At 50.3% G+C, this 27,763-nt stretch overlaps 1 protein-coding gene across 6 annotated transcripts; it reads left to right on the top strand.

The window, feature by feature from the left end:
- Positions 1-139: 139 nt before the first annotated feature.
- On the top strand, positions 140-27,201 carry ANKRD16 (ankyrin repeat domain 16). Of its 6 annotated transcripts, none has more exons than XM_030578133.1 (9): positions 140-310; positions 3,497-4,226; positions 4,780-5,133; positions 10,596-10,816; positions 17,552-17,594; positions 18,886-18,994; positions 21,989-22,150; positions 25,029-25,107; positions 27,004-27,201. In XM_030578133.1, coding segments are annotated over exons 2-9 (1,131 nt in total). In that variant the 5' UTR covers positions 140-310; positions 3,497-4,224; the 3' UTR covers positions 27,165-27,201. The 6 variants fall into 6 exon arrangements, with proteins under 6 accessions (XP_030433993.1, XP_030433814.1, XP_030434071.1 ...); XM_030577954.1 differs by having other exon boundaries at positions 25,029-25,120; XM_030578211.1 differs by lacking the exon at positions 3,497-4,226 and having other exon boundaries at positions 25,029-25,120.
- The last annotated feature ends 562 nt before the right edge of the window (positions 27,202-27,763 follow it).

The following is a 27,763-nucleotide window of genomic DNA, read 5'->3' as shown; positions in this document are numbered from 1 at the left end:
AGAGAGCGCGCGGGCTCAGCGCCCATCCAATGAGACTCGTCCTGGCTCAGTGAGGGGCGGGACTCGGCCAAGGGACGAGCGAAAACGTTCCCAGAGTTTGTTTACTTGACACCCCCCCCCCCGCCAACCCCCGCCCGTGTCCATTTTAACATTCGCGGGGGCCGTCACGCTGGGGCTACATCAACAGCTCCGCCCGCAGGTCACACGCTGTGATGTCATCGCAACGTCACGTTGGCGTCATTCACAGTTGTGACGTCATGCTGATGTAACGTGGTGGTATCAGGCCGCTCCATGGAGACCTCGCGCTGGGGTGATGTCACCCTGCAGCGGGGTGGGGGATGGGGAGCGTCGCCATGGCAAAGCCCCAGGGGCCTGGGCTCTGCGTCACGGCGGGGCTGATGGGAAGGGGGACGATTGTGGCCCCTCTGACGGGTGGGGCCCGGGTCACACCGTGTGCCAGGGCCCGAACGTCTCTCGACGGGCCTGCTGCCCCGCTCAGACAGACCCCCCCAGCATTCGGGGGGCATTCTGCCCCGCTCACAGACCCTCCCCCCAGCATTCGGGGGGCATTCTGCCCCGCTCACAGACCCTCCCCCCAGCATTCGGGGGGCATTCTGCCCCGCTCACAGACCCTCCCCCCAGCATTCGGGGGGCATTCTGCCCCGCTCAGACAGACCCCCCCAGCATTCGGGGGGCATTCTGCCCCGCTCACAGACCCTCCCCCCAGCATTCGGGGGGCATTCTGCCCCGCTCACAGACCCCCCCAGCATTCGGGGGGCATTCTGCCCCGCTCACAGACCCTCCCCCCAGCATTCGGGGGGCATTCTGCCCCGCTCACAGACCCCCCCAGCATTCGGGGGGCATTCTGCCCCACTCACAGACCCCCCAGCATTCGGGGGGCATTCTGCCCCACTCACAGACTCCCCCAGCATTCGGGGGGCATTCTGCCCCGCTCACAGACCCCCCCAGCATTCGGGGGGCATTCTGCCCCGCTCACAGACCCTCCCCCCAGCATTCGGGGGGCATTCTGCCCCGCTCACAGACCCTCCCCTCAGCATTCGGGGGGCATTCTGCCCCGCTCACAGACCCTCCCCTCAGCATTCGGGGGGCATTCTGCCCCGCTCACAGACCCTCCCCTCAGCATTCGGGGGGCATTCTGCCCCGCTCACAGACCCTCCCCCCAGCATTCGGGGGGCATTCTGCCCCGCTCACAGACCCCCCCCAGCATTCGGGGGGCATTCTGCCCCGCTCACAGACCCTCCCCTCAGCATTCGGGGGGCATTCTGCCCCACTCACAGACCCTCCCCCCAGCATTCGGGGGGCATTCTGCCCCACTCACAGACCCTCCCCCCAGCATTCGGGGGGCATTCTGCCCCACTCACAGACCCCCCCCCAGCATTCGGGGGGCATTCTGCCCCACTCACAGACCCCCCCCCCAGCATTCGGGGGGCATTCTGCCCCGCTCACAGACCCTCCCCCCAGCATTCGGGGGGCATTCTGCCCCGCTCACAGACCCTCCCCCCAGCATTCGGGGGGCATTCTGCCCCGCTCACAGACCCTCCCCCCAGCATTCGGGGGGCATTCTGCCCCGCTCACAGACCCTCCCCCCAGCATTCGGGGGGCATTCTGCCCCGCTCACAGACCCTCCCCCCAGCATTCGGGGGGCATTCTGCCCCGCTCACAGACCCCCCCCAGCATTCGGGGGGCATTCTGCCCCGCTCACAGACCCTCCCCTCAGCATTCGGGGGGCATTCTGCCCCGCTCACAGACCCTCCCCCCAGCATTCGGGGGGCATTCTGCCCCGCTCACAGACCCTCCCCCCAGCATTCGGGGGGCATTCTGCCCCGCTCACAGACCCTCCCCCCAGCATTCGGGGGGCATTCTGCCCCGCTCACAGACCCTCCCCCCAGCATTCGGGGGGCATTCTGCCCCACTCACAGACCCCCCCAGCATTCGGGGCGCATTCTGCCCCGCTCACAGACCCTCCCCTCAGCATTCGGGGGGCATTCTGCCCCGCTCACAGACCCTCCCCCCAGCATTCGGGGGGCATTCTGCCCCACTCACAGACCCCCCCAGCATTCGGGGCGCATTCTGCCCCACTCACAGACCCCCCCAGCATTCGGGGGGCATTCTGCCCCACTCACAGACCCCCCCCAGCATTCGGGGGGCATTCTGCCCCGCTCAGACAGACCCCCCCAGCATTCGGGGGGCATTCTGCCCCACTCACAGACCCCCCCCAGCATTCGGGGGGCATTCTGCCCCACTCAGACACCCCCCCCAGCATTCGGGGGGCATTCTGCCCCGCTCACAGACCCCCCCCAGCATTCGGGGTGCATTCTGCCCCACTCACAGACCCTCCCCCCAGCATTCGGGGGGCATTCTGCCCCACTCACAGACCCCCCCCAGCATTCGGGGGGCATTCTGCCCCGCTCAGACAGACCCCCCCAGCATTCGGGGGGCATTCTGCCCCGCTCACAGACCCCCCCCAGCATTCGGGGGGCATTCTGCTCCACTCAGACACCCCCCCCCAGCATTCGGGGGGCATTCTGCCCCACTCACAGACCCCCCCAACATTCGGGGGGCATTCTGCCCCACTCAGACACCCCCCCCAGCATTCGGGGGGCATTCTGCCCCGCTCACAGACCCCCCCCCAGCATTCGGGGGGCATTCTGCCCCACTCACAGACCCTCCCCCAGCATTTGGGGGGCATTCTGCCCCACTCACAGACCCTCCGCCCAGCATTCGGGGGGCATTCTGCCCCACTCACAGACCCCCCCCCAGCATTCAGGGGGCATTCTGCCCCACTCACAGACCCCCCCAACATTCGGGGGGCATTCTGCCCCACTCAGACACCCCCCCCAGCATTCGGGGGGCATTCTGCCCCGCTCACAGACCCCCCCCCAGCATTCGGGGGGCATTCTGCCCCACTCACAGACCCTCCCCCAGCATTCGGGGGGCATTCTGCCCCACTCACAGACCCTCCGCCCAGCATTCGGGGGGCATTCTGCCCCACTCACAGACCCCCCCCCCCAGCATTCGGGGGGCATTCTGCCCCACTCACAGACCCCCCCCAGCATTCGGGGGGCATTCTGCCCCACTCACAGACCCTCCCCCAGCATTTGGGGGGCATTCTGCCCCACTCACAGACCCTCCCCCCAGCATTCGGGGGGCATTCTGCCCCACTCACAGACCCTCCCCCCAGCATTCATGGGGCATTCTGCCCCACTCACAGACCCTCTCCCCAGCATTTGGGGGGCATTCTGCCCCACTCAGACAGACCCCCCCAGCATTCGGGGGGCATTCTGGCCGGAAGGGGCAATACAGGGCAATGGGCGAAGGTGCTGGAGCCGGGAAGCGATGCCCTCTCTCTCCTGCCACCGCCGTACATTGCTGGGGGGTGTTAGGCTTTCATCGGACTCGGCCAGCAGTGGCCATTGGGGGAAGCCGGGTGCCAGACTAGTCTAGCCGGTAATAATAATACCTCGCTCTTTTCCAGCCCGTCTCATCAGTAGATCTCCCAGCACTTTACAAAGGAGCTTGGGATCCCCATTTTACAGATGCAGAAACCAAGGAACAGATTAGTGAAGTGACTTGCCCAACATCACCCATCTGGCTACCAGTAAGGCAAGGGACTTGAACTAAGGGCTCCAAAGTCCACAGTTGCTAGGGTGACCGTATTTCCCAAAGGGAAAACGGGACACCCTGAGCTGCTTGCCCAAGGGCCTCATCCAATCCCCACTCAATGCTGTTGTCCATCGCTGGAACCCTGCGGGTCCCCTCTGAGGAGGCTGTTGCCTGTTGCTGGAACCCTGCCAGCCCTCTCCCCTGCATGCTGGAACTCCTCGCCCCCCCCACCTCCTCTATTAGGGGTTGGCATCCCTTCCCACCCCCCACGTTCCATCGCACAAAAAAGGGGAATCAGTTCCATTTGCTCCTGCCAACTGATCAAGTTGGCAAGAGCAAACAGGACAAATGCCTCCTTTTGGAAAAAAAAAAGTTGGGAGGACCAGGACAGGGCTTAAAAAAGGGCCTTTCCTGGCCAAAATGGGACATATGGGTCCCCTACCAGTTGCAGCCTTACCTACCAGCCTAAAATAAAGCATCAGGGCAAACGCTGTTTGTCCACAAGAAGAAGACAGCTTGTGTAAGGGGAAGGAATTCAGTGCAGCACAGCCCTGCAGCAGCAGCAGCTATAGAAGCCGTCAGTGGACTCTGGTGTATCTGATGTGAGCCTTTACTCATTTTAATGTGACACTTGCAAGTAGCTTGGGTCTTTTTCATTTTGTCTAGCTGATCCCACAAGCTTTTTTAGCGTTGTTAAGATGATCATTTTACAGCTGACTGTTGAAAATCCTGGGATTAAATACTAACTGCTGTGTTTATGCATAAGATCCAATACTGACTTATTTATTGCCTCTTCAGTTCAGGTATGGGAGGGAGCATTTTTATTTATAAAAGCTGTTTTTATGACATCGATTGTAAGAATTTCTTATCCACTTAAGTTTCCCTGCCCACTTAGGAACCTCCTTGCTCACAAACATACACCGTCTCTCGATATTTTCCTGTGGACATTTTAAGCTGGTGATGTCACGTTCAGAGACTTGCCACCTTCGATTCATTGAGTGGGAGACACCTTTGTTTTGGATTTATATTAAGACTGTTTTTATGATAATAGATTTTCCAATTAGCCTTTAAAATGGCATCACTAATTTTATTTTGAAATCCCCCTGCCTCAAACCTGCTTGTTTGTTTGTTTGTTTGTTTGTTTGAATGTCTTAGGAGCCACAGTTCCTCTATGGCTGAAGCAGAAAATCAGAAACAACTTCTCAGGCTGATTCAAGAAGGCAGGCTAGACCTTTTCAAAGAGGAGTTGCAGAGAGATGAGGAAATGAGCAAGGAAGTGAGGCGGAAACACTATGGGAAATCTGGGGACACTCTACTGCACTATGCAGCCAGGCACGGTCACCTGAATGTTTTGACCCATTTAGTAGAAGCCTTGGAAATGGACATCGAGATGTTTAATAATGACTACAAAAGGCCCCTCCATGAAGCGGCTTCCATGGGTCACAGGGACTGTGTGTTGTATCTGCTGGATAAAGGTGCAACGATTGACTGCTTGAAAAAGGCAGACTGGTAAGTGACTGGCTTGTTTCACTGTAGGATCTGGCTAGTGTTTGAAATGTGTTTGTGGGGGGAGGAGGGGAGAAAGCATTGTCTAATAGTTGGCACATAGGTCCAGGAATCATAATCTAATCCAGATCCCCCACTGACTCACTGAATGACCCCAGTCAAATTACTAATCTTCTTTTGCTCGTTTTTCTGCCTTTAAAATCTAGAGTGCCCAGAAAAAAGGATGAGTGAATGAGAAATTCATGGGCAGATGATAATATCTACTTCTGAGTGGTATAGTGAGCCTTAATTAACTGATATTTGGAAAGCACTTACAATGGCTAGCACAATGGGGACCTGATAACACAAATAACAATATGGTAATACAAATAATAATAATATTCTCAGATGAAAATTGCTATATAAATGTAAAGTATTATTACAAGGAAATGAAGCTGTATTATTCACCAAGGTGGTGGAGGGACAGGATTTCCATCACATGAGGCAGCAAAGAATTCTCAGTTAATATTTAAAGTTGAAATTAGAGCATGAATAGGAGGCAGTAACCTAATCCTTATCAATATAAATCCCTTAGTCAGTTTAGTACTCCTGACATTGACATAATAAGTGTGAGCAGGGGAAGAAGATACTTGTCTCACATAGCAAATCTAGATGTGTTGATACCATTATATTCCCATGGCATCTTTCATTCCTACGAATTCCAAAAGCAACGATAAATACTTGTTTTTCCAGTCTCTGGCCCTGGAATGCAGTTGCATTGGGATTGAAGATGCATACCAATCTGTGGCCTTATATATTGCATAGTTTAGCAAAGAGAAGATTAAATCTCTACCTATTTGAGAATACATCGTGCTTTCTAGTATCAGAGGGATAGCCGTGTTAGTCTGGATCTGTAAAAGCAGCAAAGAGTCCTGTGACCTTATAGACTAACAGACATATTGGATGGAGCATGAGCTTTCGTGGGTGAATACCCACTTCGTCGGATGCAAGTGGGTATTCACCCGTGAAAGCTCATGCTCAATGTCTACTAGTCTATAAGGTGCCACAGGACTCTTTACTGATCGTGCTTTCTGTAAATGTAAAAGTTTTGTCCCGTCTATGCTAGCAGTTAAATTGTTAAATCATTGCTAATATCAGGTTAGTGCGGTAAAAAGATACATGTAAGGAGTAGTATGGGAAAACTTTCTGAAAGTGAGATCTAGTGTTCACTTTATTTATTTACCCAATTACTAAACTCTCTGGGTGCACAGATACTATTCATGCAACGCATGACAAAATTGGGGGACAGGGAAAAGATTCACCCTTAACAGAAATATACATCCACTCACCCTATGCCCCAGTTTAAAACCAGAGACCTGATCTACACTTAAAACTTATACTGCATAGCCGTGTTGGTCATGGTTGTGGAAAAACAACATTCCTTGTGACATAGCTATGCTTAAACGGTCAGTGTAGACGCAGTTATGCCAAAAGAAGAGTGCGTCTGTCAGCATTGTTAATGTTGTTTGAGGAGGGGCTGTTCCTACACCAGCAGAATTCCTGTTTTGGTCAGGGTACATTGATCTACAGTAGGGGCAATACCAGCATAGGCTCTGTAGTGTAGATATAACCTGAGAAAAGAGCTTAGACTCTTCATGCTGTGAAAATCGTGGAGGCCTCTTTGTTTGGGACATTGAAAACAAGGCTAGACAAAGTTCTTCAGTTTGCATTGTGAGGAACAATACAATACTGCCAGGAAATGGAGCCGGTGATGTCTTTTTCTGTCTCTAACTTGTGTGGTTCTGTATCTACCACTAGACACCACATGCAGCAAGGGGTATGGAAATCAGTGGAGGATTTTCAAGATTTTACTCTAAGGGATTTTTTCCCCTCCCTTTTGTTATACATTATGATTTATTATGCACTCATTGTTTAACAACAATACTGATTGGCCTGTATTTGGTCAAAAGTTACTTACTTCACTGAAGCCAACGTCATGTTGTAGTCCCTTAAACTGGCATGTAGGCTGACTAAACAGGTCAGTGAAGGAGCAGCTCAGGGTGACTGTTTGGTAGCAGCCCAGCCAGCCAAGCGGCAGTCTTCTGCTGCAAATTGCATGCAGTCTGGAGTAATCAGTCTTCCATGGAAGGGGCTGGGTAATGCAGTGGTCTTGCCAGGACTAAGGCACAGACCATGTACGACTATAAAGTATGCCCCCTGAGATGCCAGACTGCTTGTAGCAGCTGTTAAAATAAAGACACCATTTGTCGCTCCCTAATGGCATCAAAGAGGAGGTGAGATTGTAAAATGAAAAAGAAAAATTCTAAGGATGGAGAGAGAGAGACAGTCTCCAGGGTGTCTGCCCTAGATTGGATTGAAGAAATCTCCCAAGAATAAATAGGTTATAATCCCATCCTGGGAATAAAGGGAGAGAATTTAGTGGAGTATTGTTCAGACTTGTCAATTCTTTATTACATTAGTGTTTATATGGTCCAATTAGACTGAATTTAACATTGAGCTGAATGTAGTGCTGCCTGGTAGGGATGGCACCTTTGCTGCTGCTGCTGTTTTTCTGGAGACATGTTAGTGCAGAAGACGATTAGTTTAGGTTGTAAACTGCTTGGGGACAGGGACCAGGTCTTCTGATCTGCTTAGAGCACACAAGAATGCTCAAAAAGTACACACTGCAAGGGTGAAAGAAATACTAGGAGACTGCAAATGTAGGTCCTGACCCTGTAATCACTAGGCACTCTTGCATGTGAGTAGTGCCATTGAAGTCAATGGGATTACTAACGTGTAAAGTTAAACGTGCGTAGATGAGTACAAGAGTCAGATGCTAGTCAGGTGGTGCCAAAAGTGTGTCCTGCTACTCAAATGTGGACCGTGGCAGCAGGGTGAAGCCACAGCTGATCAATGTAGTTTATTGCAGTTAAATTAAAAAATGGGCAATACCATCAAATATTATTACAGTTGTATGCACTTATTTTACCTACATATAAAAGGAGGGTCTTGTGGTTAGGATGTCAGACTGGGTGTCAAGCTAGGTGGGTTCTGTTCCTGACTCTGCCAGACTTGCTATGGCCTTCAGCAAATCACGCTGTATCTCAGTTACCCCATCTGTTAAATGAGGATAATAATTCTTTACTTCTCTACTGGACATAAGAGTGATCGTTAACGCTTATGAGGGATGCTGAGATTCTCAGATGGAGGAGTCACAATATTAAGTACAGGTAGTCATTACTTTTATTATATAGACCAGTTGGGGATGGTCTTCAAGGCCTTAGGAAGAGGCCAATGCTATCCACAATCTTATCAAGTTTTCACACCACAGTGTAACAAGAACAGTCTTGAATGTGTTAAAAAAAGGTTGTATGAAGCATCACGCTTGTGCTGATTGCCCCGCATAAGTATCTCACTGTGAGGCTGGCGCATATTGACTTGGAAAAGGGGTTTGTCCAATTTGTGATTTGTTATTTACAGTCACACAGTGGTGAGCTGGAGCCAATTCCCACTGGTTCACAGGAACTGGTTGTTAAATTTAGAAGCCCTTTTAGAATCGGTTGTCCCACGCGGGACAACTGGTTCGAAAAGGGCTTTTAAATTTAACAACCCGTAAAGCTCCAGCAGCTCCCCGCCCTGCCCCCAGCCCCAGCTCACCTCTGCCTCCTCCCCTGAACGCGGGAAGCCTGGGAGCGCTGAGAAGGGCAGCTTTGCGCAGGTGAGTGTGTGGCAGGGGAGCGAGGAGGGCTCCTGGGAGGGGCAGTGTGGCCCAGATCCCTGGCCCCGTCCAGGTGGCGCGCCCCGGCCCCGACTCCGGCTTCGGTCCTGGCCGGGTGGCGCGGCCCGGCTCCGGCGGCTTGGCCCACCTCTGGCCCTGGCCCCAGCCAGGCACCCCGGCTGGGCGGCGCGTCCCGGCCCCGTCTTTGGTCCCAGCCAGGCAGCATGCCCCAGCCCCGGCTCTGGTCCCGGTGGTGCGGCCCGGTTCTGGTCCTGGCTGCACAGCCCGGTCACAGCCCGGCTCTGGTCCCGGCCCCGACTCCGGCCGGCCAAGCAGCATGGCTCCAGCCCAGCCCCGACTCCGGCCAGGCACCCCCAGCCGAGCAGCCCCGGCTCAGCCTCCAGCATGGTAAGGGGGCAGGGAGGGGGTGTTGGAAGGGGGCAGGGGAGTTCGGGGGTGGGTGGATAGGGGTCTTCGTGGATAGGGGTTGGGATGGTCAGAGGGCAGGGAATGGGGTTGAATGGGGGCAGGGATTCCGGGAGACCATCAGGAATGAGAGGAGGGATTGGATGGGGGTGGCGAGGGGCAGTCAGGGGACAGGGAAGGGGAGGTAGATGGGGCAGGGGTTCCGGGGGGATGGCGTCAAGGAATGTCGGGGGTTGGATAGGGCAGGAGTCCCCTGGGACGGGAGGGGCACAACCCCCCTCGTGGAGTGAGGAGGAGGGAACTGGTTGTTAATTTTTTGGCAGCTCATCACTGCAGTCACACCTGTCGATGCTGATGAAGGGAATGGGACAGTAGGGGTAAAAATACTGATCTGACCGGCTGCAGCTACAACAGAAAATCTCAAGCACATACTGCCTTTCTTTTCTGTTATTTTAGTGGAAAACAAGAGCGTGTTGTTATGCCAATGTGCAAATAAATTGATTGGTTGCTTGTGATGAGAAGATTTTCCAGTGTCACCCTTTGGCTCTTTCTCTGGTTATTCTGCTGTAGCAAGTTTAAACTGGTTTAAACTCACTTGGGCCCAAGTGGTACAGCCAGCCAGGGAGCACAGTGAACAAACTAACTGAGAAAATGGTGCTCTAAAATCTGTTGTGAGTTCATATGCTGCACTTGTATAGGGATGTTGATGATCAGCCAAACCATCCACATATGTCATTAGGGATAGAATCCCGGACTTTGGCTTCAAAAGCACCTCAATCACTTGAACTAAAGGAGATCTCCCCCAGCTTGTAGTGGCTTTAGTAGGTCATCTATCCTGTCTGTAGGCTGGCTGCAAGAGGATAAGATGATAACAATGTGTTCCCTGGGTCCATAGTTCTAGTCCACACTGGCTGGCCAAACTGTCATAGAATCACAGGCCAGAAGGGAAACACTAGCTCAGCCAGTCTGGCCTGCTGTATGTCACAGGCCACCAACACCATCCAGCACCCTCAAACTATACCCAACAACCAAAATGAGACCAAAATATTGCAGCCCACAAGAGACTAGACTGCTTCGTGCCATAGGCAGAGAACAGGAGGGATCTGCTGGAGGCCCCTGCAAATGCCAGGGAAATGATTGAATGAGGTATACCCCAGATAATCCTGGCAAGTGACTGCACCCACACGCTGTGCTGGAACCCTCTTTGGCCACAACCAGCCTTAAATCTTGCTGCAGACTCAGTTGTTACAGCAGTGGAGTCTGGCTCGTAAGGGGCTTGCTGTGGAGCAGCTGGTGGTATGAGGATGCACACTGTGTGTTTATTCTTCCTTCTCTTTTCAAGGACTCCTCTCATGATGGCTTGCACCAGGAAGAATGTGGAGGTGATTAAAGATCTCATTGAGCATGGAGCAAACCCATTGTTAAAGAACAAAGATGGCTGGAATTGCTTCCATATAGCAAGTCGGGAGGGTGATCCCCAGATCATCGAGTACTTGCTCACTGTGTCTCCGAGCAGCTGGAACACAGAAAGCAAAATCAAGAGAACTCCTCTGCACACGGCAGGTATAGACCCTACTTCTAATGGCCCCAGAAGAGTTTATGTCATTCAGGGATTAGAAGCGCATAAGGCTATAATTTTTGTCACTTGCAGTTGCCCCTAAAAGAGCAGTTTTGATCTGTGCCTGTGTGAAGGGTGAAAATGTATTCCTGCTAGGGGTATGAATAATCAGTGTTGAGGCTGTTACTAAACTGGGAGCGTACTTGGATTAGCATGCAGGCCTGATTCTCCACTGCCTTGAATGTTATATGCACCTTTTATATGTTATATACACTTTTACACCTGTGCAAAGTGTGTCTTATAGTCTAATAATAGTCATGTGCATGGTAGGGAGTGGGGTCTAGTGATCGGATCCTCATTCTCTCAGTGTCTCTTAACAGGTCGGTGCCTCAGTTTAATATTTTGTGAGTGGGGATAATACTTACCAGGCCTCACATGAATACTTTGAGGATTAATTAACTAAGTGCCCCAAAATTTTATTAACGCAGAGTTAAGGTTGCCTGTCTGTGTGTTGTGCCCTTCCAGAACGTTGAGTTCAGCTACGCTCAAACCTCTGACAACCAAGAAATGAACAGTTAAGGTTCACATCACTCCCACAACACAACCTTAATTCTGCCCCTCTTGAGCAGGCAATAACCCCTGGGAATGGGTCAGTAAGGATGGTGCAAAACTTAACAAACAGCGAAGGGAAATGGTGGATTCTCCATCTCTTGGAATCTTCTAGTCAACCCTTTCTGGAAGATGCTAGAATCAAACACAAGATATTAGGTGCAACAGAGCTTTGAACTGTATGGAATTCTCTGACATATGTTATGTAGGAGGTCAGACTCGTTAATAGTCCCACTGGCCTTAAAATGTCTGAGTCTATAATAAGTAGATATGAGGAAGGACTAAGACAGTGTGCCATCATTGTTTGTGTTGTGTTCCATAGATTGGAATTCCCGCATTTAATGTGCAAATGCTGCAGCTGCATTCACTGTGTGAGGTGTGCTGAATGATAGAGGGACCAGTCAGAATAGCTTGGCAGAGCTGTGACTGCAATAGGAGAAAAGGCCACATGTACCTGCCAGTATCAAGAATGTTTTATTTCAGTGCTGAGCTCTGTAGGCTGTGTCAGTAGCAGTATCATAGAATATCAAGGTTGGAAGGTGTCATAAACAGATAGCTAAGGGTTAATGGGTCTTTCACCTGGAAAAAAAAGTAACCTGAAGCACCTGACCAGAGGACCAATCAGGAAACAAGACTTTTTCAAATCTGGGTGGAGGGTTTTTTGTGTGTGAGTCCTTTGTTCTTGGTCTTCTGCCTGACTCTCTCTCGGCTATGAGGGGATTTCTATTTCCTGCTTTCTAATCTTCTGTTTCCAAATTGTGAGTACAGAGATCATAAAAACAATAGGGGTTATTGTTTTTTTTCTTTTGTATTTACGTGTCTATAGTTGCTGGAGTGCTTTGAATTGTATTCTTTTTGAATAAGGCTGTTTATTCAATATTCTTTTAAGCAAATGACCCTGTATTTGTCACCTTAATACAGAGAGACCATTTTTATGTATTTTTCTTTCTTTTTTATATAAAGCTTTCTTTTTAAGACCTGTTGGAGTTTTTCTTTAGTGGGGAACTCCAGGGAATTGAGTCTGCAGCTCACCAGGGAATTGGTGGGAGGAAGAAGTCAGGGGGAAATCTGTGTGTGTTAGATTTACTAGCCTGACTTTGCATTCTCTCTGGGTGAAGAGGGAAGTGCTTGTGTTTCCAGGACTGGAAATAGAGAGGGTGGACTCCCTCTGTTTAGATTCACGGAGTTTGCTTCTGTATATCTCTCCAGGAACACCTGGAGGGGGGAAGGGAAAAGGTTTATTTCCCTTTGTTGTGAGACTCAAGGGATTTGGGTCTTGGGGTCCCCAGGGAAGGTTTTTGGGGGGACCAGAGTGCCCCAAAACACTCTAATTTTTTGGGTGGTGGCAGCTTTACCAGGTCCAAGCTGGTAACTAAGCTTGGAGGTTTTCATGCTAACCCCCATATTTTGGATGCTAAGGTACAAATCTGGGACTAGGTTATGACAGAAGAGACCTCAGGAGGTCATCTAATCCAACCCCCTGCTCAAAGCAGGACCAATCCCCAACTAAATCATCCCAGCCAGGGCTTCGTTAAGCCTGGCAGTAAAACCTCTAAGGAAGAAGATTCCACCACCTCCCTAGGGAACCCATTCCAGTGCTTCACCACCCTCCTAGTGAAAAAGTTTTTCCTAATATCCAACCTAAACCTCCCCCACTGCAACTTGAGACTATTACTCCTTGTTCTGTCATCTGGTACCACTGAGAACAGTCTAGATCCATCCTCTTTGAAACCCCCTTTCAGGTAGTTAAAAGCAGCTATCAAATCCCCCCTCATTCTTCTCTTCTGCAGACTAAACAATCCCAGTTCCCTCAGCCTCTCCTCAGAAGTCATGTGCTCCAGCCCCCTAATCATTTTTGTTGCCCTCCGCTGGACTCTTTCCAATTTTTCCACATTCTTCTTGTAGTGTGGGGCCCAAAACTGGACACAGTATTCCAGATGAGGCCTTGCCAATGTCGAATAGAGGGGAATGATCATGTCCCTCGATCTGCAGTACATAGGGGTCTTCTTGCCGTGGGGACTGTCGGCAGGGTGGTGGTCTCTGGGGCTTAGGGAGGTGCGAGTGAAGGCCATGTATTAGAAGGAATCCTCAAGGCAAGGGTAAAGGGATGGTCACGTTTATCAAGTCTAACATTGTCTGTGGGGAATGGCTCTGTGTTTGAGTGTGGGCCCAGGGGTAGTATAGGTAGCTCCAGTTTGTGACACCTGATCTAAACCTGAGTTTTGCTTTAGCGAAGAGAAGATGTTAGTTAGATGTTGTCCAACAGTGCTCAAGTGCTCTGTTCTCAGAGTGCTCTGCAGAGTGCTAGTGTGTGCTGTGGGTGTACTGGATCATCACTCAAGGAGGGCAGACAGAGCTAAGGTTGCCTTGTGGGGGTGGCATCCACCTTCTGTACTTCCTGGATTTCTGAAGTTTGTTTGAGTTTCTTTAACTCTTCATTTCCTGGCTTTCAGAGGTTTCAATGCAGCTGAACTAAATATTGTTGAATCTCACAAGGCACCACTGGGTGACCATAACTCTACTCCTTGCCACTCCATGCCCCTGGTAAGCTTGGAGGGGGCATGGGGAGGTGGGAAGATGGTGTGGCTGTCAAGAGTGCACATACCAGCTGGAGGCAGGAGGGGGGGCAGGAGAATGGAAATGCAGATCTAGGCCTGATGTATGGGGAATGAGCTCTCATGTCCTTCTGCAGCATACCAGACCCAGGTGTGAAATGGCCCATTCATCTCAATGAGATGTTGTCAGCTGAATGAGATCACCCTATAGGAGATGAAATCAGCCTGTTACAATAGCTCTTTACCGTGGTCTCAGCACTGCATTGGAGGTATGCTTCGAGCCTGCCTGTTTTCAGCTCCCAACTACAATCTCAGTGCTGTGTGCAGTGCCATGTACAGAGTACACCTGTTCTCAGCGCTGCATGCCAGTCTCTGCATTATGTGCCTGTTCCATGCACCGAACATGCCTGTCCCCAGTTCCCCATCCTGGTCTCAGCAGTGTGGGGGCCTGTTTTTAATGGGGGACAGAAATTCAGTGTGTGGATGTGGAGAGGTTGGGGAGGGGACAGAGTTGAAGGTCCCACATCCCCTATTGTATAGTTCTGGACCCTCTTCCTTTCCTCCCTATACTCCCCTGCACTGCTCTGACCTTCCTTTACCCCTTAACGCAGCAGCACTGGGGGAAGGATGAGCCTCCAGCCCCTTCCCTGCTGCTGGAGGCAGCATGGGGAAATGGGATGCTCAGCCCCTTCTAGATCTCAGCTCATATTGGGGGGCAGAGAGAGTGGCTCTGCCCCCCCCCCCGAAAGAAGCAGGGCCCTGTAGATACTGGTTCACACATGGAGGTGCCCAGCTCTCCCCAGGGCTGAGGGTTGCTGCTGCCCCAAGCTCCCCTCCCATTTGTGTGAGGTGCATTCCCATTTGGCACCCAGCTGTCATCCTGAGAGATGTGGGTGTGAATGGGAGACATCACATACCTACCACCACCCTGCTCAGCCAGGACAAGAGTAATGCCTAGATACCCAAATTAGCGATCAGGATTATGCTGGGCCCTGAAGACACACATAACACAAAGATAGTCCCCACTCCAAAGAGTTTGTACTCTGAGTATAAGACAAGACAGTGGGTGGGCACCACAAAAGACAGGGAGCATAGTGTGACTGGTCTGTGCTGTAAACCATGGCCACAACACACCAGCTCCATTGTTCGACTATTGCTATTACAGGTTGCCAACTTCCACAATTTTATCATGACCCTAAAAGCAGCAAAGAATCCTGTGGCACTTTATAGACTAACACGTTTTGGAACATGAGCTTTCGTGGGTGAATACCCACTTCCTCAGATGCATGTGACATGCATCTCAGACATGCGTCTGAGGAAGTGGGTATTCACCCACGAAAGCTCATGCTCCAAAACGTCTGTTAGTCTATAAGGTTCCACAGGATTCTTTGCTGCTTTTACAGATCCAGACTAACACGGCTACCCTCTGATACTTGACATCATGACCCTAGGGATTTTGGGGGTGAAAACATGGCAAATGGTGCCAACTCACGAATTATTCAAAATGGCCACCATCTCCTATAACTGTCAGTGGGGCTGAGCTTTGAAGCCAGCAAGACGGCCGCTCTTTCCCTACAGTCTATCTGTGGAAGGAGGCTACCCTTAATAAAGTTGGCTGCCACCTCCCACTGTTTGCAATGAGATAGAAGCCATACCCACCGGCAGAATGGCTGCCATAGTATGGCCCAGAGGGCTGGATAGAACAAAGGAACTGTGAGAAGCAGCAGAGACTAGGATGATCAGATGTCCCGATTTTATAGGGACAGTCCTGATTTTGGAGGCTTTTTCTTATATAGGCTCCTGTTACACCCCACCCCCATCCTGATTTCTCACACTTGCTGTCTGGTCACCCTAGCAGAGACACTGTGAGGGGTGGGCGAGGAGAATGATGAGGAGCAGGGGGCAGGTTTAGGGGTTGCAGATGAACGGGATGCAGGGGAAGGCTGAGAAGGGAGTTGCAGGCAGTGGGGGGCGCAGGAGGAAGGCTGCAGAGAGTGCAGAGGAGTGGGAGGAGCAAAGGCACATGGGGCGCAGGAGGGAGGCTGCGTGGGGTGGAGAGAACAGTGATGGGGCAGGAGATGGAGGGGATTTAGAGGCAGCTCCCCTGCTTGGGGATGATGATGGAGATGGAAAAGGGAAGTCCTGTTCCAGCAGCCAAGGGAAGGCAGTGCTGCCACAACTCGCAAACTGATCATGTCACAGGATTTGGGTACCTGCAGGAGAAACTGTTGCAGTGACATGAGAAACTCTGCTGATCTTATGATTTTCAGGGCTGGGCATGGGGGCAGAGCTCTGTGAGGGGACCTTGGGGCTAAGGACACAGACCTGCCCCACCACTGAGCCTTGCCTTCACATACGGCCCTACAGCAGGGAGAGAGTCCTAGGGCAGCTGAAGGTGGGGAGATGAGACTTCAGGGAAGTAGCGCTGCTGGGTCTCAGGTAGCGAGGTCCCAGGGTAGCGGGAGGCAGGGAAGTGCTGCTGCTGTATCTAGACAGGAGACAGTAATAGGAAATGGATGGCAGTTCCCCTGTGAGGCAGAAGTTTCCATCTGAGCAGCCAGGGAGAGGTGTGCATTTTGGGAGCATTAGAGGTTGATTTTTCAACCCAAAATTGCCTCTCACATATTGGCAGAGGAATAGACAGGAGTGAAAGTTATAAGACAGACTAAAAATCTCATGATTTTTTCAATTTTGTGATTTTTGAGGGTCTGACTCGTGATTTTTGATCTCTTGAGGTTGGCAATGCTGCTATTAAAACTAAGACTATCACTAGTTTGCAACATATGCTGAGAGCCCTCCTTCAACTGCAGTTCTATGTTTGGCTTTGGGACCAAAACATGTACTGTGTTGTCCTCCTTAATCAAAGTGAGTAAATAACCTGATATTAGCAGCTGTGAGTTTGGTTTTATTATATGAAGGTGGCCTACAAAGTAAAAATAGAGTTCCTCCCCATTTTGCTGCAATATCATAGAATCATAGAATTAGTAAAGGCCAGAGAGGATTTTATATTCGCAATTCAGATCCTTTTTACCTTGGGTTTTTTCCTCAGAAGTCTCAATGCCCGGAGATGTGCTAAGTGCATGTTCCTAGCATGCCTGTTCTCAGCTCCCAATGGTCAGTGTGATGTACCAAACATGTCCAGCTGAATTATCAAGGAAGCAAAACCTGAGTAATTGAGAGTGTAAAGGAATATTTTCCAGATTGTTTAAAACTCTTTGTTCTGTGCTAGTCTTGCTTAGCACCTTTTTAACTTAAGGTCTAACAAAATGGGAGAAAAAATCTGTTTGTTAAGATTCAAAACACACACGCACTTCAGTTCAGGGCGAACAAAGCTTCCACTTCACTTCTCTCTCTTGTTTTGTCTGGAGAGTCCTTGGAGGACATAGAGATGGTTGGATGCTCCTGATACGTCTAACGTAAAAATAACAAACAGTTAAAGGTTTTAATTAAAAATCTTTCAGGGCTTCTTTATACATCACAAATAAGCCCAAAGGGGCACAGACCCACTTGTTTTTCCTTTCTAGGTGGGAGGAAACATGAAAACATGAATTACCATCCATTTCCTCTCTCTCACAGCAATGCATGGCTGTTTTGACGTAGTGAAAGCACTTCTTGAGCGGTAAGCAGGCTTCCTGTCCTAATTTTTTTGTGAAATTAACCACCCACCCACACACTCTCTTTCTCCCTTCCTTCCTCCCAGCCCACTCCCCCCTTCCATTTACAGCACACGGCTTGCTTGACTAAACAGACACCGAGAACGTTGATACCATTTAGAAATCCCAGCTGCATGTTTGTGAACCCTGAGAACCTATCAATTTCCTCTCCCTTTTCACAGCTGATTATGGTGATTTCAGATGTATTTACTCTCTGGATTGCCTCAGAATTCACTGTGACAAAGGCCCCAATTACATAACCAGGCTGGGTCCTTGCGACAAGGAGAGAACCATCTGGGCTTTGTCCCTGATGTCGACAAGGAGCGAACCATCTGGGCTTTGTCCCTGGTGTCATTCCTCTGGGCTTGACTGAGCGCAGCTACTGCATTTGCCTGCACCAGTGAGACCCACTGTGCCAGAGTGCAGGGGTTCACCCTGAGATGAGAGCACCACCTTCTTTCTTGCTTGCTGCCAGGGATAGCTGTATTTTCTGCCCAGGGCTCCACAGAGTCCTCGCCGCGGAGAGTCTGCTGGGAAGCTGCATTGAATCATTCTGGCCACACTTCCTTCCTGGCCAGCACTGCCCACTGTTGAAGCTGCACTTGGAAGAAGGGAGGCTGTAGCCATCTCCATCCACAGTCTTCCCAGTATCAAACTTCACACCCCTCCCAGCCCCACTAAACCCTGGTTTACTATTGGCATGGGGTGGATTTGACCCACTGTATTGTCATTGGGCCAGATTCTCAGTTTTGACTCAGTCTTTACTCACGTTGAATTCCCATTCACGCCAATGAGAGTTCTGTCTGAGTAAGGTCCTTGGGATTTGGCTTGCAATAATAATGATGTATGTAGCACCATGTTTGGGGCAATTCATCCCTGTGCTAGCCCATGGCCTGGGCCCTACTTATCTCCCACAGAAGTTCTGTTCAGAGACGTTAAGTGTGATGTAAGTGACGCATAGACCTTCTGCCCCTCATACGCCTGGGGGAGAAATTCACCCTGCAGGAATTGAGCCAAACAGCTCCCTGCCCCAAAGAGCTCAGGGTCACTCTAAAGGCACATGCCAGCACCCAATATGATACAACACAGGACAAAGAGAGAGGAGCATGTGATCATTTGAGCTGGAATGCCTCACGTCCAGATCTAAAGCTTTCCGGTCAAATACAGTGAGACACTCCAGCTGCTGTGCACAGCTCCAACAACACAAAGCAGCCCGGGCACACCAGTCTCAAGCACGTGTTTTATGATCTTTCCAAGGTGCCCCTATGAACCTGACAGCAGGGACAAATGCGGAGTGACTCCCTTTATGGATGCGATACAGAACGGGCACATCGACATAGCCCGGCTGCTTCTAGAAAAGCATAAGGTATGGTGTCAAGAGACCCACACTGCCTTTTCTCCAGGTTCCGGATACAAAATGCCACTCACCAAAGAGAACAATATTAACTCTTGTACTTGTGTGGGGCAATATCTGGAGGACTTTACTCAGGCAAGCTCCCACTGAAGCTGACAGAAGGACTGAGTAAAAAGTGAGTGGTGTGGCTAATGATGGTGATTCCACTAAAGACCAGAATGTGTGCCCATGACTCCCACTGGTGAGCTGCTACCAAGTTAGCACTGGCTCAGTGGGGCTACTGGTGAGTAGCAAGAAGGGCCGTCACAGCCTGAGGATCAATACTTAGGCCCAATACTTAGGCCCAGATTCCCCAAGGTATGTAAGCACCTAACGACCAATGATTTCAGTGGAAGCTAGGTGCCTAAGTACCTCTGTGAATCTGGGCCTTAGAGCTTTACCTCTTCGAAATGATTTGTATAAATACTTGCTACGTAACAGATCATCACAAACACTCCTGTGACATAGGGATGCAAGTCTCATCCCCATTTTACAGATGGGGAAACTGAGGCACAGAGTGGGTAAAGCGACTTACTTGCCCAACGCTACAGAAGGAGCTGGCGTCAAAGCCGAGATTAAAACCCCGGCATTCCTGGCTCTCTAGCCTATGCTTAGACCATACATGTAGAGTTTCTTCTGGCAGTAGATTTCTGAGGACCAGTAGATTTCCTGCTGTGGCTGTGTAGGAAGTGAACTTTCCCTATCTATAACAGCTGTAGCGCCCAGTATTTCTTCCCAATGACCTCTGATTTCCTTCTAAAACATAGGTGGGCAAACTACAGCCAACTACAGCCCTTGGGCGACATCCAGCCCACGGGCCCGTCCTGCCCGGCCCTTGAGCTCCCAGCTGGAGAGGTTAGTCTGTGGCCCCTCCCCTGCTGTCCTCCCTCCCCCGCAGCCACGCCGCTGCCCGGACCGCACTCTGGGAGGCAGGGTTGTGCGCTCCTATTGAGCAGTGCAGCAGCGTGTCTGGCTCCGGCCAGGTAGTGTGGCTGCCAGACATGCTGCTCTGAGTGGCGTGGTAAGGGGGCCGGAAGGTTGAATAAGGGGCGGGGGGTTCTGGGGGGGCAGTCAGGGGACAGAAAGCAGGGGGTGGTGGGATGGGGCAGAGGTTATGGGGGGCGGTCAGGGGACAGGGAATGGGGTGGTGGTTGGATAAGCATGGGAATCCCAGGGGGCCTGTCAGGGGGCAGGGGTGTGGCTAGGGGGTGGGGCAGTCAGGGGACTGGCAGCAGGGGGGTTGGATAGGAAGTGGGGTCCTGGGGTTGGGGGGGTCCAAGGAGGGGGTGGTTAGGGGACAAGAAGCAGGGGGGGTTGGATGGGTCGGGAGTTCTGAGGGGGGCAGTCGGGGGCGGGAAGTGGAAGGGGTCAGACGGGGTGGAGGCCAGGCTGTTTGGGGAGCCTTCCCTGCCCGGCCCTCCCGACAGTTTTACAACCCCAATGTGGGCCTCAGGCCAAAAAGTTTGCCCACCCCTGTTCTAAAAGGATCATAGGGATGTTGTTAGATCCATTTGTATATTCAGAATAACAAACACTTCATTACTTATGTCCTGTTGTCAACATAGACTATGAAACCCTCAAAGAATATTAAAAAATCGCATTCATGTCTCACGGTTTGTGAGGTTGTTTTACATTTGCATTTCTCCCTGCATGGACAATAGGAAGAGCCTGTTCATTTTCTAGACAGTTCCATTCCTGGTCCTCATACGCTAGCTTGATGCTGCAGCGTTTGGATGGCAAATGCTAAACAGGCAGTACTGCCAACTTCAAGCTTTCAAAAATCAAGTGTCAGGCCCTCAAAATCAGAAAATTGGCTTAAGAACCATCAGATTTTTTTTTAAAAGTTGTCAGGAAATAGGGTCTGCAGCTGAGCCTGGGACCAGCTGGCTCTGCCTCCCTAGTGAGCAACTGAGGATTTGCAGCTGACGCACAGGGGGCTTGCAGCAGAATCACTAGATAGCCAGACAGCCCAATTGGCTGGAGGAACCAAGAGATGGGCTCTTAAGCCCAGCAGCAGCGTTAGGCCAATGGCTGCTCAGTGCACGTGTCTGCAAGCTGTGATTGCTCCTGTGCCAGCCCTGCTCTAGTCCTTGACCCTGACTGCTGCTGCTCCAGCCACTGGGCCTAGCCACACACATCCTGGTCTGTGACAGTATTAATGCATTTTGCATTCTTTTTATTTGTCTTCTGGTCTTCACAATTTTCTATGCTTACCATCAAAGCTAAAAACATACTTGTGTTTTCAATGAAAGCTGTTCACCGGACTCCAGAAGCTGGGGTTTTAAGAAAAATACTAAATATAGGCACAAGACTTGCTATAAAATTGTGAGACCTGGCAGCACCGAAAAGGGGAATGTGTATCTTAAACTGGTTCAACTGAAATTTAATGTAAAGAAATAATGGAACAGTATGATTATGAGTCACATGCCTGAAGGCCCGCATGAGAATTGGGGCTCCTTGTACAAACACATTTGCAAATCCAGATGTGACTTAACAATGTCCCTTTATGTGTTGGGACCAGATTCCATTGATTTGCCAGATGCTTATCAAAATGTCAGCATACTGTGCAGTGATGACTTTGTTGTAGCTGGACTGCTGTGTTGCATGCATTTGGAAAGACAAGGGGCCTGTACTGGTTTTATAAAGGTGTAGCTTCATTGCTGTCAGTAAAGTTTCTCCTGATTTACACCAGTGGAAAGGAAAGGAGAACTGGGCCCAGAAGCCTTTGCTAATCATTTCCAAAGCTTGGTAAATGAGCTGATGCAACTGTACACACACAGGTTTTATACCAGCATTACGGAATCCTGCTGGACTAGGGTGAGTAATTATTTTTTTGATGGCCGAGTAAAATATCATGTGTTTCCTATTGTCATTGTCATGGCCGGACACGTCGTTTGTATACAAGTTCGCAATCGTTCATGGCAATTTGGCAAAGCTGTTCATGGCTCCTTATTTCCCACCCACTAGGCCTGTTATACAGCTTCAGATGCAGTAGGTGCTCAGCCGTTGCACCAGGCAGCAGTCACGGCCCAGGACGAAGCCATCCGGTTCCTTGTCTCTGATCTCGGTGCCAATGTCAATGAGAGAGCAACGTCAGTCCAACTCACAGCGCTACATTATGCAGCCAAGGTCTGTCTTCTTTTGATCGCTCCCTGTGCAATGCGTCTGTCAGTTGACACTCCACCATCTCTCTTATGGCATATGTCAGCATAGTCTTTGCCCTGAGTACCATGAAGACTGGCTGTTAGCACCTTGCAGAATGGTACAACTTCTGTCCTGGACGGCGGGAGAAACCCCCCTTTGGGGAAGCTAGCCTCCTGGCCAGCCCAAGCTGCCCCAGGCCGCCGGCCAGCCCGAACCCCAAGCTCCAGGCCACTGGCTGGAGCTGAATCCCCACTGGCTTCAGGGGAGAGGGGGAATGAGAGTGAGGCCTCAGGACAGAGCATGGGCAGGGCCACGGCCTTCAAAACCTTCTGCCCATGTCTTCTGCCATATACAGGAGTTGCCCCACCAATCTGTCGTCTGCAGGGGTCTGTACTGATGTCTGCTAGCTGAAGGGTGCCAATGGGAGCAGTAGGTACCTAGCACCTCTCAAGAGCAGGAGTCAGCAGGGCTGACATTTGGCATGTATGTTTGCTTGAGGTTCCCCTTGGTCGTGGACTGATTCAGCAGCTTAATTTGACAACTCTCCAGTAGCTGGAGTGGAGATGGAAGTAACCCAGGGTTTGAATTTCCTCCTTATCCTCTTCCTGCCTCCCTAGCAGTTTGGGACTCTGCATTAGCAAGTGATCAGTGCAACTATCAATTTCAGACCGTAGCACTGTACCCTACTGAAACAGCCCATACAGTAGTGAGAGGGGAAGTCCTTTATGCTAATAGGTTGGGTTGGATTCTGGCCAGACCCTGGGCAGGTGTACAAGATCTGAGAGGGGACAAGGAGCTTCCCACACTCCCATTTGTGCCCCTTGCACAGGGACTGTCTTGAATTCCAGTAAAGGACTAGAATGTCCTCTCCTTCCTACTACACCTCTGTGCCCCTAGGGGATGAAAAGGGGGAAGGAGGGTTGGGTTGTGGATGGACTATGGCTCTTTACCCACCCTCCCTGCATCGACCAGCAGTGCTGGCTGAACACAGAGGATTGGTCATACTGTACTAAGAGTGGTGGCATTGTTGCTTCACCACTGTGTTCTACCCAGGAGCCCGGAGGCTGTCATCTGGAATCCCCCCTGGGGGCTCAGGAAGTACGGCCCTGCTGCATCCCTTCTATTATTATGTGTGTTTGCAGCAGCCCCCAGGATGTTCTGAGTGCTTTCTAGCCACACAAAGAGGGATGGTCCCTGCCTGGAGGAGCTCATGGTCTCAGGAACTCCAGCATGCAGCTTTGAGGGCACAGTCTAGATACTTTATCCTTCATTTACAAATGCAACAATGGCACTTACCAAGACGAGTAACATTATTCTCCTCTATCCCATCCCATCGCATCCATGGCAGAAGGTCTTTCTCACAGCTCATCTGCCTTATTCACTGAGAAATTACGTTGAGAGCCCTCTTGGCTGCCAGCATGTGTTTGTGGGAGGTGAATGTAAATGTGCTTTGGAAAAGATCCCAGCTCTGCCATGGCAAAGAGCTACACCGTCTGATCTGCAAAAACATTTGATGGTTTTTTCTTCCTCTTTGAGAATCAGTGTCTCTTGCACTGTGCAGCATAATTTGCTTTAGGGTTGTAGGGTTTTTTTGCATTTATAAATACATTAAAATCAAATTATGCTTTCAACTCAATTTGCTACTGAGACCGTTGTAGCTAAGCCATCTGCTAGCTCACGACTTTTATTGCTGTCAGTGTGTGCATGCAGTAATGCACTGGGTGCTGTGAATAGGGGGAATAGAAAGGGATGGGGAGGTGCAAATACAGGCTATCCACATTCATGCTGCAGAACCAAGCCTAATTAACAGGAGTGAGGAAGAAACAGCCAGATCAGATGCATTATTTAGGGGAAATGTGAGGGTTACATTTTCCTCTGAAGCATCCAAAATTGGCTACAGCCAGAGAGAAGATCCGGGACTCGATGGATCATTACTCCATGTCACTGAGGCAATCTCTCTGTGTTCTTCTAAGATTCTACAAATATTATAGAAATCCTTTGGAAAATGCCAGTGCCCTTCGGGCTAATGCAAATAGATAGCAAATCCAGCTCAGTTGGAAGCTATTAATAAGACATAGGTCTCTGATCTAAAACGCACACACACATTGGTGGCAATCCTAGACTTCTGTAGTAATCAGACCAGATTTTTAGTATGGGAGAAAACAGTTTCCTAATGAAGCCTAATCCTTTTAACAAATCATCAGCTGCCAGTGTTTGTATTGTTAACAGTAAATCGGGATTCTAGGGCTGACTGGCCAGCAGACGATAAAAGCAATTTGATTCAGGCCTGGTCTCCAGTTCAAATTTAGGTTGACATAGCTATGGCACTAAGGGGTATGAAAAATCCATAGACCCGAGCACCATAGCAATGCTGCCCTGACCCCCAGTGTAAATACAGCTAGATTGATGCAAGAAGGATACCGTATATCTAGCTACCATTGCTCATGGAGGTAGTGTTCCTACAGTGACAGAAAAGCCATTTCTGTCACCATAGGCTGTGTCTGTGCTATGGGGTTGTGCAGCTGTAGTTAGGGTAGGGTGTCCAGACAGCAAATGTGAAAAATTAGGACAGAGGGTTGGGGTTAATAGGAGACTATATAAGAAAAAGACTCAAAAATCAGGACTGTCCCTATAAAAACGGGACATCTGGTCACCCTAAGTTATCTATAGCTCTCCATAGGTTTGCCAGTTTGCTTATGGTGGTGCTCATTGGCCAAATAGCGAGCTCTTCTAAACATTGCTTTACAGAGGAATTTTTCTATTCCCACTCCTGTAGGTTATATTAGGCTCACAAATGAAAGATGTAAAGGGCTGGTTCTGCTTAATAATCATGCAACAGATGTGTTTGTGCTTAAAAATGCAGGAAGGACATACAAGTACCATCCAAATGCTGTTGTCCCTCGGCGCTGATCTACATGCTAAAGATGGGAAAAGTCGATCTGGTAAGGCCCTCTGGTAGGTTGGTTGGTTGTTGTTTCTAGAGCATCAGTACTGCAGAGGGCAGTTTAAAAACAGGTAAGAAGACGGGATCCCTGCCCCTGAAAGATCACAGCACAGTGTGTTTAATGCCTAATCTGCAACCAGTGCCAGACGTATGACTTGTAAATGAATAGTAAGTGGAATTTGGATGCAAAGCTAGTCACCGTAGTAATTGCATTGAGTTGGCAATGTCATGATCTGTGCACAATAATAAATGAGTCACCCTTCGGATTAGTGTTTCTAACAACGAAATGGTTTTCAGCGCAGCCAGAACTGGCAACTCACGGCTTCTCCAGAGTGATCAGGTTGGTCTAAATACTTGTCTTTAGAATCATCATGAACAGTCCCCTAATCAGCCGGTCAATCAGTCAGTCTCTTCCTCTCTCCCACAGACGCTCTCTCTCCCAGGTTACACATAGATCAGGTGTGTTCAGACTCTGTTACACTCACCTGCCCCAGTTACAGTGCAAGCGGTTCTGGTCACCTGTACAGCTGCATTTTTTCCTCCATGACCTTGAGTCAGCCACTCTTGTTCATCCACTCCTTGACGCCTTACTGTATTAGTATCGGCGCGTTCTGGCTTAATCTGGACCTCAATCCCACACTGCATCAGCTGGTTGTGCTAGTGACAGAGGATTGTGGGTGTCTGTCATGTATTTTGGGATATCCTCCTGTACAGAGAGCTGTGAGGTGCTGAGTGTCTCTTGCAAGATGCTGAACATCCTCAAGTCCCAGTTGATTTGAGAGCAAGTGGAAGGCTCTTGGCGTCTAGCAGGATTGGGCCAAGAAAGGAGCCAGACAGACTGGCTAACCTAGCTATCCGGACAAAGTGCAGACAGGACTTCCTACCAGTACAACAGCCATGCTAGAACCAAGTTACAGCCTGGTCAACACGCTGCAGGCTTGCTACTCTGCAAGACTGACACATGGTCAGAGCCATCCCTTGGGTATGGCGAATCGGGGTGACTGCTCCGGGCCCTGTGCTTTGGGGGGCCCCGCGCTTCAGTGTGCATGGGGTGGGGGGCGCTAGGTCAACCCAGGGGGGTGGGGTTAGGAGTACAGGTGGGGCCAGGCCGGCCTGGGGAGTGGGTTTAGAGGTTCAGGGGGTTAATTGAGGGCCTGGGGCCAGCAGCAGGGGTCAGGCCCACACTCACCAGCAGGAAGTGCGCCTTGTATTTATTTTTCTTGTTCGGTTGCTGTTGCACCAGCCGCCAGTGTCCTTACGCCAGTGCTAGGCTGACCCCATCCATTGCCTTTCCACCCTGGAGCCCTCCCTTTTCCAGGACCGCCCCAGCACAGGCGGCCTCCTCACCCCTAGCACATGTGCCACCCTATGACTGTCCATCGTTCCTTGTCACCCAGCACTGGTGTCGCCTCCCCACACCAGATTTCACCTCCCCACACACAGTACAAATCTTTTCTTTCCTTTCCAAGACTCACAGGGCCACATTCTGTAGGTTGCTGGGGCCAGTCTCCTGTTAAAGTGGCAGCCATTGATTGAAGGATCTTGGATTGTCATTCTTGCTAGTGATATTGTACAGTGATTAGGCGGATGGTGCTTTATTTGAACGGGCAGCTCCTTACTGCCCAAAACAAACGGAAACATTCTTACTTAATTTCCCACCGCGGTTGTCTGCCTCCATAATGGACACAGCAGTGCAGGTTCAAGGCTCACCACTGCAGAATGCAGGGCACTGATTGCATGGGATAATTGAAAAAGGAATTAATCATTGTTCACCCGTGGCCAGTTTTTCCTGAATTAATTCCCTTTCCTGGGAGTCTGACATTTGCGTTGCATATGAAATACAAATCCCTGTTTGCGGATTTCATTTCCATGTCATTGTCCTGTCTCCTTACAGCCCTGCACATGGCCTGTGCGGGCCAGCACGCGGCCTGTGCGTGGCTTCTCCTGCAGGCTGGATTGCAGGACTCCCTGGACGACACTGGAACATTTGCACGGCAGCTTGCCAAGAAACCGGACGTCCTACAGCTTTTCAGGGGAATAAATATTAGCACATGAAACTGACGGAGGAGAGAATAAAAGTTTGTTTTCGGCATCACTGTTTTGTGTTGTGCCAGATAGAACTATTAACAAAGGGCCAAATCCTGAGGGCCTGACTCAGCAAAGACAATGGGAGTTGTGCTGAGTAAGGACTGAGTACAAGAACTCATTGGAAATATATTAGGAATAAAGCTACATCCGAATGGCTCATATTAAATAGATTTTGACCCAAGGGTATAATGGGGATAATACACTCCATAGGATGGGACTTACAGACACTTGTATAGTGCTCCATCATCATAGGATCTCTGCCAATCCCCGAACCAGCCATTTGGTTGCTGGGTTGGTTTGCACACACTTAGACCTGGTCTACATTAGGAAATTAGGTCAGGATAACTGTCACTCAGGGGTCTGAAAAATCCACATCCCTGAGCAACGCCATTAAACCGACCTAACCCCTGGTGTAGCCAGCGCTCCCACCGACCTAGCTACTGTCTCTTGGGGAGGTGGAGTACCTACACTGACAGGAGAACCCCTGCCGTTGGTGTTGGCAGCAGGTTCATTGAAGCGCTACAGCAGCACCACTGCGGTGTTTTTGTAGACAAGTCCTAAGTGTC

Source organism: Gopherus evgoodei, chromosome 1, assembly GCF_007399415.2.
Source record: "Gopherus evgoodei ecotype Sinaloan lineage chromosome 1, rGopEvg1_v1.p, whole genome shotgun sequence".
Classification (NCBI taxonomy): Eukaryota; Metazoa; Chordata; order Testudines; family Testudinidae; genus Gopherus; species Gopherus evgoodei.
The sequence above is the reverse complement of the archived record's forward strand: the minus strand, read 5'-3'. Positions and strand labels throughout refer to the sequence as shown.

Coding starts and splice junctions, on each gene's coding strand:
- ANKRD16 (XM_030577954.1), top strand. Junction 18,995..21,988: donor TGCTTCTAGAAAAGCATAAG/GTATGGTGTCAA, acceptor CCCACCCACTAG/GCCTGTTATACAGCTTCAGA. Junction 25,121..27,003: donor CGATCTGGTAAGGCCCTCTG/GTAGGTTGGTTG, acceptor GTCTCCTTACAG/CCCTGCACATGGCCTGTGCG.